The 12442-nt window shown below is 48.7% G+C and overlaps 1 protein-coding gene across 4 annotated transcripts in view; it reads left to right on the top strand.

The window, feature by feature from the left end:
* The window catches only part of SHISA9 (shisa family member 9), a 1108248-nt gene that overhangs the window by 499574 nt on the left and 596232 nt on the right, over positions 1 to 12442 (top strand). For 2 of the 4 annotated variants that reach the window (XM_069210172.1, XM_069210174.1), the window contains exon 3: positions 5546 to 5605. The exons of the other annotated variants lie outside the window; for them this stretch is intronic. In XM_069210172.1, coding sequence (XP_069066273.1) covers positions 5546 to 5605 — 60 coding nt within the window. The remainder of the gene's footprint in view (positions 1 to 5545; positions 5606 to 12442) is intronic. 4 annotated transcript variants of the gene reach the window in all.

Raw genomic sequence — 12442 nt, 5'->3', positions numbered from 1 at the left:
CTACTGCACTACAAGGATCGGGACCTATTACTACAGAGAGCACACGAAGCAGGCCCCTTTGAGGTGGAGAACAGCAGAGTCAATATATTCCTGGACTATACTGAAGCAGTTCAGGCAAAATGGGCATCCTACACGGCAGTGGAGGGGTCCTTAAGAACAGAAGAAATTCGTTATGCCCTGTTATTTCCCTCGAAATTAAAGATAATACGGGACGGTTACACCTATTTCTGTCTGAGCACTGGAGAGGCATGGGCCTGGCTTGAAACATATAAATGTGGGAAAGATGGCCTGGGAATGAATTAACCCACCACGCCTAGATGCCGAAGAAAGACACCGCTCCAGGAATCAGCCTCGCAACGTGAGAGTAGTGAGGCCAACACAAATGCAAGCAAGCCAGGGAAAACGATAGGCAATCAGGGTCACCCACATTTGATAAAGACAAAAATGACCATGCCGACGCTCGTGAGATGGAGGACTCATCCGACCATGAGTCAGTCGCTAGCATGCTTAAAGATCTTCTACATGTGATACCCCAAACAGTAGAGGACATTCTTTAGTGGATGACATCGCTCAACACTGTAAAGAACTCATAGGCTGGGAGCGCAACTCACATATGGGCCTGGGCTGGTCTGGACACCATCGAACATCAACAGTCTAAAGATGTCACATGGCAAACTAACCCCCCACTCACCCTTGGTGTACTCCAGCAGGGTGAGGATGATGGATTGCCACAGACTAACATCACAGGTTTGGGTGGTCGGCCGTTGCCTCACTGCCTCAGGGATGGGGAGTTGGGGTTGGAATTGTCTTGTTATTGTTGATTCCCAAATATGTGATTGGTGTGTGAGTTTAGGATCGCGGGGGAGGTATAGGAGGGTGACCGGGGACCCAGGACAAGAGACATAATAGGTCCATAGTGAACACCAACACTACTCTTAAATTGGTGTCTTGGAACATACGGGGGATGGGCGCCGCGTCAAGGTGCCATAAAATCCTGACATACATGAAGAGGAGAGCGGTCCACATTGCTAAGTTACAGGAGTCACACCTCACTAAGGTGGAGGCTGACCGCCTCTGTAAACGTTGGCGGGGCAACTGTTTGACACCACTTACTCTGAATATGCACGGGTAGCATTGGTGTGGGTGCCGGCGGGAGTGCCCTTTGAGGCTACTTCAGTGGACACCAACAAGGAGGGCTGTTATGTACTGATAAAGAGCCACCTATATCGATGATTATTAGTGCTGGGGAGGATATACGCCCCCAACCAAGACCAGGTTGTCTTCCTACATATACTGTCCGCTCGGTTGGCGAGAAACCCGGACAATCCCAATCTTCTGGGGGGAGACTTAAATAGGGTCTCTGATCTGGATTTGTACCACTCCACCCCCTAGTGTAGCGGGCGGCAGCACTCAGGGTGGCAAGGGGACTGACAATGTGGAGATCTAGGTGGGGCATGGAGGACATCTGCTGACCTAACACCCCCTCCGTAGTGAATTCTCATACTACTCCCCGAACTATTAAGTACACACTAGGATTGATCATATGATCTGCTCTGCTGGCCTAAGCAGCACCTTTGTGCAGTCAGAATATTTGGGTTGAACTGTGTCCGACCAGAGCCCATTACTACTAACGATGCAGAAATTGGAGAAACCTCCACACATCCCGATGTGGCACCTGTACCCTAGAGCAATAGAAGACGAGGTCTTCCGGAGCACCTTAACAGTCAAGCTGATTGAATACCTTACAATGAACTCAGGACAGCCTCTACTAGAAGGGTGGAGAGGTATGCATTGAAAGTGCTGGTCATGGGCCTTTGCCTGGGACAAACGGTGGGGATTCAGAGGGAGCTGGAGGCTGACATTCTCTGCATAGAGACAGCCCTGCGTCGCTGGGAATCAGAGCTGGGGACCAACCCGGAAGCTCCCTGACATCTCTTAGATACACGAGAAGCCCACAATAATGCAATGACATGCCTTTGATGTCATGATTACAAAGCATACACAAACAGGATCCACAAAGAGGAGGGGAGTGTGGGGAGGCTGTTGGCCTGGCTGATTAGGCCTGAAAGCAGGGTCATACCGATCACTCACCTGAATGGACGGGACTCTGCTGTACTCGCCGGCACACATTAATGATGAGTTTAGATCTTACTACATGGCCCTTTATAGCAAGCGGCCCCGTGTGGACTTGGGCTCACACCACAACTACCAGGAGCACTTGCACCTGAGAACACTGTCTGTGCCGGAAGGTGAACAACTTGGGGTACCGGTGGATGTCCAAGAGATGCAGACTGCTATCAAAGCTCTGGTGATGGGAAAAAAAACCCGGGACTGGCGGTGTCCTCCCAGAATTTTATCAAAGATTCATAGGAGCCCTGACACCACAGCTTGTGGAAATGTACATGGAGGCCTATGAGAAGGGAGAATTGCCGCCCTCCACTAGGGAAGCATTGGTGATACTCCTTCCCAAGGGGAATCAGGATGAGGTGACGGTTGCTGCCTTCCGCCCGCTCTCAATGCTAAACACCAATTTCAAGGTGCTTAGCCAAGTGCTTGCGAACAGATTGCTACCACATATGCGGAACCTTGTTCATGATGACCAGAATGGGTTCATCCCTGCATGAAACACATCACACAATCTATGGTGGCTCTACATGTTACTTTATAACAACCTGTACCCACCTGACCCAACAGCAGTGATATTATTGGACCTAGAAAAGGCCTTTAACACAGTACGATCGGACTACCTGGAGGCTGTGATGTTACGAATGGGCCTAGCACCTAATTTGGGGGGATGGGTTAGTTTACTTTACACCCATCCCAAAGCAAGGGTCAAGACCTGGTGCACAATATCCAACAGTTACGATATCTATAGGGGGACTAGACAGGGCTGCCCACACTCACCCTTGCTGTTCGTTATAGCCATAGAATCGTTAACGGAAAGTGTTAGGACCATGGGCTGGGAGTGGGGCGTATTCCGAGGAGGGGTCCTGCACATCATCTCCCTTTATGCAGACAAACTACTTATTTATGTATGAAATGGGAATGCCATGCTACCCCAGGTGCTCCAAATGCTGGAGGTCTTTGGTAGACACTCAGGCCTACAGGTCAACGGAATTAAGACATGCGTGTTTCCAATGCATGAAGGCGTGTCACACCCACTTTCGTGTCTGGTGAATGTACTCTGGGACCCCCCGAATGTATAGATATCTGGGAATTCAGATCTACCACAATCGAAGGGACCTTAGATAGGGTAACTTCGGTGGAGCATAACATGCATTGAAGGCTGTTGTGGCTTTCTGGCGCTGTTTAAAGTTACCCAAGATGGCCATGGTCACACTTTCCAAGATGGTGATGCTCCCCAGACTCCTTTACTATTTTGCCAATCTGTCATTGCACATACCAACGTCATGGTTCTGAACCATGACAGAACTATTGCAAGGGTTGGTGTGGGTTTGGGGGCATCACCTGGTAACACTGGGGACCCTCCGCCTGGCTCCCGAGGTGGAAGTACTCGGAGTCCCCCACTTCGAGCTACACTACCTGGTGGCTCAACTTCAGTGGCCGTGGCCGTCACGATGGCTAAATGGGTTAGGCTTATCAGAGACCACCCTAGACAGAGAGGCTGAGCAGGGGGAGGAATTCCTGGTATGACTGCTCCACAGGAGACAGATACCCCCCACACCAAACATATTGGGGTTCATGGCCATGGCTGTGTGGCGAAGAGCCCTTAGGAGAACAGGCACGACTAACCCCCATGCCATGGCCCTACCCTTGTTGGACTACAGCATGGCGATCCCCGTTCCTCAGACAACTAAAACACTGGACAGAGGTGGGGATTAGGACAGTGGGAGACTGTTACCAAGGGCAGATGTTGGTATCTTTTGGAGATTTAATGGAACAAACGGGTTTAACTGCTAGCCAATTCTTAACTTACAGGGCTATTATGTGTGCCCTGAAGGATTTGTGGGGTGACAGCAGTGAAGAGCCCCCCATGACTGCAGTGCTCCAGACTATGCTGGTTGTTTGTGGGGGATCTCATTTGGTCACGTGGTTTTTCAGGGCCTTGAACAGGATGATTGAACGGCCACTGGATGGACTGCAACTCAAACACAGATATAGGCAGAAATATGGCAGACACAAAATGGGCTATAACTTTATCATATGCACACAAGATTTCACATAATACACGCCTGAAGTATATACAGTATAACTACGTTCACAGGACCTACCTCACTCCACATAGAACTAATTGGAAATATGGGGTGATAATGGGGGCTTGCCCCTGATGCCAGTTGACTGATGCTGACTTTCGCCATATGTCCTGGAAATGTCCAGCACTAAGACCCTATTGGGAGGGAGTCCTTGCTTGCCTCAACAATGTCTTAAACAGACACCTAGATGACATGCTGGCTGTATGCTTACTGGGACTTTTGGATAGGCCTTCATCAAAAAAGTTCGGGAACAGGTTGGTGGACCTGGTATTGGTGTTGGCACCCAGAAGAATGGCAAAGGCCTGTAGAAAATAAACACGGGTCTAGGCTGGACACATGGGTAGCGGACGTCACACACTGGGCGAGGGCAGAGGAAAGGGCACTACAGAGGGAGGAAATGAGGGGACTGAGGCGCTGACCAATAGCCCCATGTGGGCAGACATGGCAGACTCATGGGAGACCCTTGATGCGGACACAGATGATGAATCTGAGGCGACAGCGGTCCAACACGGGCCAGAGGCAGGTGAGTACTAACCCTCAGGTAACCCCCTGCGGACATGCACACTTAGTGGAGGCCTCCCCCTTGCACAGCCTCCCTTGCGGGCTCCCTCATCATGCCCCCCGCTTGTTGACCGGACATTGATAGATGGCAGGGCCCCCAGAGGTGCGCACTGTACGATGATACGGCAACTGCAACCACATACCACATAGATATACGAACCTTGTATGGGCAAGTTAATATATTACCTGGTTATTTAGTTACATTTTCTTGTATTTCTTTATTGGTTTATGCTCTAGGGGAGGGCAGTTATACAGGTTCGCAGCAATACAATCGATGGAAAACAACTCCCTGTCTCACATACACGCCACTGAGAAATTGAGACACCTTAGACGCCTACACTGTGATTAAATACACTGGGATATATGATTGTAATAAAGGTTACCTTGAGTTAGTGGTATTATAATGCATGCAATAGACACTTAAAGACATTACAGTAAAGTGAGTGGTATATCTGCGTAACATGCTATGGCTATGTGAATAATGCTATACATTATTTGAAATTCCAATAAATAAAACTGTTAAAAAAAAGAGAGTCTCTCTGCAATGTGTGTACTCCCTGATAAACAGATTGTACATGCTAGGTTCAGTTTGTCCATAAAGAATGGCGAATACTCAGTCATTTTCTTTAAAAGGGGAATATTCAAATTTAATAGGCATTGGCCTGTGATTTCAGAAGATAGAATTTCTAAGTTGTTCTTTCTTCTGGAGCACTGAGTTTTTATCACCCACTAACATTTTAACATGTGATTATCTAACTTGAATCCCACAGCTAGCAATGGGCCAAGCTGTGATCGCTGGCAAGGAGGATTCAATAAGAACTTCAACAAAGGTAATTCATCATCTTCGTTATGTTGACATGTTTACAACTGTATGTTGTTTTTCAGTGGAGTGCGAAGTAAGTTATGGCGCTCATAGAAGTTAACAATATTTTTATTATGTTTTCACCCTAATTTGAATAAAGTTGGTAAATTGCAGTTGTTTAAAGAAATGTAAAGGGAGATTACAACATTTACAGCACGAGATGTAATAATCCACAATCCCCTTTTCTGAAGTATATTTAACTCCATATTGATTATTCTCATCATAATAATTATTTGAACCACCGACTATTTTGGACAACTGATTATTTTGATATTTTGTGGGAGCAGGAACTTGACGGAGGGCTATCACCTTAAACAGATTTTAATCCCTCATGGTACACTTAACTGTTATAATGACACTGATATCTGTTATGATCTGAAGGCATGAATGTTATTTAGAGGTCACCAGAGGAGGGGAGATCAGTGACAAGAACATTAGTGATCCACACTCCTTATTGTCTTCCTGCTTTTCATTAGACTAATAGTGAACAATGTTCATTTGTTCACTATTCCTGTATTAAAACAATGAAACACACTTGGAACCTCTGGTAGCAGCTGTGGTAAGTGAAAATGGTTTTAAATGTATGTTGTCTGCATGCTTGCAGATGAGAGAGTAATTAAGTGGGAGAGAGCATGTATATGTTTCAGAAAATTTGACTGTATGTCAAAACATGTGAGTGTGAGTGAAAGTGAGTGTGTGTCAAGTGACAGGTAGTGAGTGAGATTAGATAATATGGAGGCCCTGGTTTACTATTTTTTGACGCAAGGCAACACTGCACCAATTTTGCTGTGCTAGCTTGCATCGAACGGGGATAGAATAAAATTTACCCCATCTAGTAAGATATGGTGCATTTTTTCTCTCCTCTGCTGTTGGTACAATTTTGGCAGCCATGCGTCTATGCACAGACCTTTGTCCCAGTGTCAAAATGTGTGTATTTTCCGAAGAATGGCTTTTGCCCTGTGTTGGAATTTGCCTCTTGGCAGTGTCACCCCAACTTTTATGCCTCCCTCCTCTTCTTTTTCTGACCTCATTTTTGCTGGTTTTAGAACTCTGGACACTTTACCACTGCTAACCAGTGCTAAAGTGCATGTGCTCTCTCCATAAAAACATGGTAACATTGGCTGACACGCAAGAGTTTATGATTCTCGCCCCTCATCTGCATGAGCCATCTGAGGGGCCTGTGGTCTGTCTGAACCTGGAAGTGAGTCCCAACCAGGTATGGTCTCAGCATCTTCAGTGCCCAGACCACAGCAAATGCTTCTCTCTCAATAGCACTCCACCTCTGTTCCCGTGGTAATAGTCTTCTGCTAATAAAGACTACTGGTTGGTCTAGGCCGTCCTCATTTGGCCATGCTAGAACTGCCCCAATGCCATCCTCTGAAGCGTCTGTCTGCACAATAAATTCCTGGGAGTAGTCAGGTGCCTTGAGCATGGTGGCTGTGCATATGGCATCCTTCAGGGTGTCAAAGGCTTTCTGACAAGCCTCTGTCCAATTCCTCAACCTAGGTTGCTTTTTGGATGAGTTCTGTCAAGGGTGACACAATGGTTCCATAGCCCTTGACGAATCTACAGTAATGACCGGTGAGGCCCAAGAAGGCCCACACCTCAGTTTGGGTCCTAGGTGGTTGCCAGGACCTGATAGTTTTAATCTTGGCCTGGAGGGGCTGCACCTTGCCACCAACTACTAGGTGTCCCAAGTACACCATGGAACCCTGCCCAATCTGGCACTTTCTGGCCTTGATGGTCAGGCCTGTCTGTTTCAGGGCCTGAAGCACCTCCTTGAGGTGAAGCAGGTGTTCCTCCCAGCTGGAACTATAGACGACAATGTCATCTAAGAAGGTAGCGGGGTATTTTTAAACCCAAAGGGCATCACCCGGAATTGGTAATGACCCTCAGGCATGAGAACTGCAGATCTCTCTTTAGCCCCCTCAGTCAAGGCGATCTGGCAGTACCCTGATGTGAGATCAGAAGTACTGAGGAATTTGGCAGCGCCTTGTCTGTCTACGAGCTCATTCGCTCGGGGATGAGGTGAGCGTCAGTCTGTGTGACTGAGTTGAGACTCCGGTAGCCCACGCAGAACTGGAGTTCTGGTTTGGCACTGGGTACAGCGGCCTTGAGTACCAGCACCACAGGGCTGGCCCAGGGACTACTGAACTTCTTAATAACCCCTAGGGCTGGCATCTTGGAAACTTCCTCCTTGATGCTGGCCTTCACCTTGTCTGACAACCTGTAAATGTTGTTCTGTCTCCCATGTCAATATCGTGGACACACAAGTGGGTGAGTCCAGGAGTGAGAAAAAACAGAGAATAGAACTGCTCTAATAGCTCAATGCAGTCTCCTCTCTGTTCTGGAGTCAGGGAGTCAGAGAGATCAGCACACTCCACCAACCCATCACTTTCATTGGGAGAGAGGAGGTCGGGAGAGGTTCACTCTCCTCTTCCATGCCCTCATCCACCACAAAGAGCAGACTGACGTCAGACCTCTCGAAATGAGGCTTCAATCTGTTGTGGTGGAGAACCCTCAGGGAGTTTCTAGGGGGTCTTGAGGTCCACTAGGTAAGTGACCTCCCCCTTTCGCTCTATCACTTCATATGGACCAGTCCAGCGGTACTGGAGAGCTCTAGGCTCTACTGGCTCCATCACCCAGACTTTGTCGCCAGGTAAGAATTCTACCAGAGTGGCCTTCTGGTCATACCACTCCTTCATCACCTCTTGACTGGCCTCAAGGTTACTCTTGCCGTGTTTCCAGAAATGCTGGGTCTGGTTGCAAAGGGCCAGCATGTAACTGACCACATCCTGGGGAGGTTTCTGGGGAGTTTTCTCTCATCCGTCCTTAACTATGCTTAATGGTCCCTGACAGGGTGACCATAGAGAAGTTCAAAAGGACTGAACCCCACCCCTTTCTGGGGCACCTCTCTATAAGCAAAGAGAAGGCATGGCAAGAGGATGTCCCACTTGTGCCTCATGGCCTCAGGTAGGCCAGTAATAATGCCTTTTAGGGTCTTGTTGAATCTCTCAACAAGCCCATGGGTTTGAGGATGGCAAGGGGTGGTAAACTGGTAGGTTACCCCACACACATCCCACATGGACTTCATGTACGCTGACATGAGGTTTGTGCCTCTGTCATACACAACCTCCTTTGGGAACCCCACACGGGTAAATATTCCCATCAGAGCTCTGGTCATCACCGTGCAGTCACTGTCCTTAGAGAGATTGCCTCTGGATAGCTGGTGGCAAGGTCCACCAAAGCCAGGATAAACCTGTTGCCTAGAGCGGTTTTGGGGTCCAAGGGACCATTGACGTTGATGCCCACCCTTTCAAAGGGGGTGCCAATGAGGGGGGTTGGGATCAGGGAGGCCTTAAGCCTTTTCCCTGTCTTCCCACTAGCCTGGCAGGTTGGTCAGGCCCTTCAGAAATTATCTGAGGCTACCCGCATTCTAGGCTAATGGAAGTGGGTGACAAGCCTGGCAAAGGTCTTGTCTTGTCCCAGATGTCCTGCCAGGCAGATGTTGTGAGCTAGACCCAGTAGGAAGGCCCGGTAACACTGGGGGACTACCAGCACACGTGCTGCCCCAGTGGCCGGTACCTTAGGCTCACTGTATAGGAGATCATTCTCCCAATATTTGTGGTGATCACCAGAGGTTTCACCTGCTGCTTGGGCTGAGGGCAGTTGCCTCAGACCCACAAGAGTGGGGCACTCCTTCTGCGCTTTGCAGAATTCCTCCCTGGCTGGCCCACCCTCTCCTTGCCAGCCAGCAAAATCAGGCAGGTTACCCAGGTCGGCAATATCCTCCCAAGTTGGCTCAGGGGCCTCCTCCTCTGGGACCCCGTCCACAACCGTGGAAATATCTGGGGCTAGTTTTCTGCGCCCCTTGCCCTTCCTCTGTGCAGCTGTCTGGGCCATTGTTCCAGACTACAGACGCCCTTGACTCCCTTCCGGGGCAGCCATGGACCTTGTGGTCATGCAGACCCACTCAGGCAAACCTAACATCTCCAGGTGGGATCTGAGCTCTACCTCCTTCCAGGCAGTATGTTCAAGATCATTGCCTAACAGACAATCTACAGATATGGCAGGACTCACAGCTACTTTTAGCGTACCAGAGACCCCCCCCCACTCAAAGGGAACCAGAGCCATTGGTATGTGACTCTCACGATTGTCAGTGACTATGACCTGGTTGAATGTATTAAGGATGATTTGCTCTGCTGACACCAGCTGACCCCTGGCAATAGTCATACTGGCTCCTGTGTCACGCAGAGTCTTCACCCTTTGCCCATCAATGGTGACCCACTGCCTATTCTTGGAATTATTGGCAGACATGTGGGTTTTTGGCACCCTTTCCTTATCTCCCAGGGATTCTAGTCCCCAAAGCTAACTGAGACTGTATTCCCCTTAAGCGCTACACTAGCCAACCCGGGCGTCTGCCCTCCAGTGGGGGGCTGTGCCCTTTTGAGGCACTGGGAGTCACCCTTAGAGTGTCCATGCTGGTAGCACTCTAAGCATTTGGAGACAAACTTTCCTTTCTTCTTGTCAAAGTATCCTGGCTTTCTGGTAGTTTCAGGTGGGAACTGGGTAACACCCCCCCCCCCAAGGAATTTTTTGGGGGCCTTTTGAGAACTCCTTATTGTTAAGTTTTTCTCCCCCCCTCTTTCTTCTGTTGGGAACCCTGACCACCTTTATGGGTGTCTCCCCCAGGTACCTTTTTGGACACTCAGAGGTCCGCTTCCTCAGCAAGCTTTCTAGGATCAGTCAGCTTACTGTCTACTAAGTGCTGGCACTTCTCTGTAAAACAAATACTGAGCATATGCTCTCTCAGAATCAAATCATATAATCCTGTGTAATCATTTATTTTGCTGCCCCACACCCATCTATTCAGTGCCTTATTGGAGAAATCCAAACAGTCTACCCAAGTTTGTGTGGAGAGTTTGGTGCTGTCCCTGAACCTCTGATGGTATTTCTCAGGAGTCAACCCAAACTTGGCAAGTAAAGCGGCTTTCATGGGTGCATATACATTTTGATCTTTTGGATCTAGTGTAAGAAGTGTGTCCCTTCCCGCTACTGGTACATATCACCACAAGGCCGCCTCCCATTGCTCTTCAGAGACCCCATGAGCTCTCAGTGCAACTTCATAAGCAGCAAACCACTAATCCATGTCATCTCCCACCACATAACATGGCACTACAGTTTTGTGTATACACACCTTTCTTTCCCAAGCAGGTCCTGCATGTATGCTGCCACAATCACTGCTGGACTAAAACTGCTTTGCCTTAACATCCAGCTCCTTTAGACTCAGTTCATGAGCCAACAAAAGTCAAGGCCCTCTCAGCTGCTGCCTCCGCTCTGTCAGCTTCAATTTTTAACTTTGCCATTTGTAACGGAAACTCTCTCCCCTCCCTCCTTTCAGGCCATGGCTAGAGACACTGCTCCCTGGCTACTAGGGGCACAATTCCAGGGGTAAAATCCCCCACTACTGGCAAGAAATCCTCTAAGGGGCCATCCTCTTGCTCCTCCTCCTCAACATGCTCCTCTGAATGGGCTTCTTCCCAGGCCTTCTGCTCCTTTTGTTATTCCTCCTTTCTGGAGGCACACTTGGTAGGCACTCTCATCTCCGGAACACTCAGTCGCAACTGCACTCATCTGCATACTGAATGGGTCTTCCTCTGCTAGAAGGGTGGAGGGCCTGCCACTTACATTTCAAAGGCTAGTGGCCTGCCCTCACACAATGGACTGCCAAACCCCCTACTGGGACCCTGGCAGACAGACCTGTAATGAAAGGGGATCTTGTGCACTTCACAATCAGTCTTTGAAGTCTCCCCCCACTTCAAAAGCATTTTTGGGTATATAAATGGGTCCCTGACCCCACCAGAGCAGACACTTCTGGGCCTGAACCTGCAACCTGTCAAGAGGAACTGCCTGGCTGCCCAAAGGACTCATCCTGACTGCTTTGTTGTGAAGGACTGCCGCTCTGCTGTTGCCCTGCTGCCCTCTGACTTTGCTGGGAAGTGCTCTCCAAGGGCTTATATTAAGCGTGCCTCCTGTTTTCTGAAGTCTCAGGGCCACAAAGACTTCATCTCTTCATGGAAACTCCTTGTGCGCTGAAAATCAAGGCACAGTCTGCCAGAAATGATTCATAGCCTGCCCTGTGACAAGAAAATCAACGCACAGCTGAACCGGAATGACACAGCCCGACTTCCCGAGCATAGATCGACACAGTGCCTGCGTTGTGACTGGAAATTCAATGTACAGACCTACTGGATTGATGCACAGCCGAGCTGGAACAACGCAGCCGACTTCCTGAGTGAAGAATCAACGCAGAGCCTGCTGTGCGACAGACAATTTGACGCATCACCTACCGGATCTATGCAACGCCTGTGACTTCCTCCCACATGCCTAGGATTTTCCCCACGTAGTCCCTGGCCATTAAACGATCCCCACATCGCAGTGAGGAAACAAGCCTTCGCGCCAGATATTGACACAAAGGCTCTTGCAGCGTGGAAAGAAACAATACATCGTCTGTGCCGCACCGAGAATTCCGACGCACACACTATTTTTCCACGCATCACCTCCTCTGCAGTCTCTGTGCATGTTATGTTTGACACAAACCGGGTACTTTGTGCTAATAAGGGACAACTGTTGATTTCTAAGATTTAAGACTCTTTTTAATCTTGCAAAAGTGATAACTCAGCTTGTGTTTTTGACCTTAATTTAACCAGATAAATAGCTTATATTTTTTCTAAACCTGTGGGGTGTATTTCTGTGGTGTTCTCACTGTGTTGCTGTATGATTTATTGCACAAACACATTGCCTT

This window comes from Pleurodeles waltl, chromosome 10 (genome assembly GCF_031143425.1).
Source record: "Pleurodeles waltl isolate 20211129_DDA chromosome 10, aPleWal1.hap1.20221129, whole genome shotgun sequence".
NCBI classification, from domain to species: domain Eukaryota; kingdom Metazoa; phylum Chordata; class Amphibia; order Caudata; family Salamandridae; genus Pleurodeles; species Pleurodeles waltl.
This window is presented reverse-complemented; position numbering and strand designations above follow the sequence as displayed.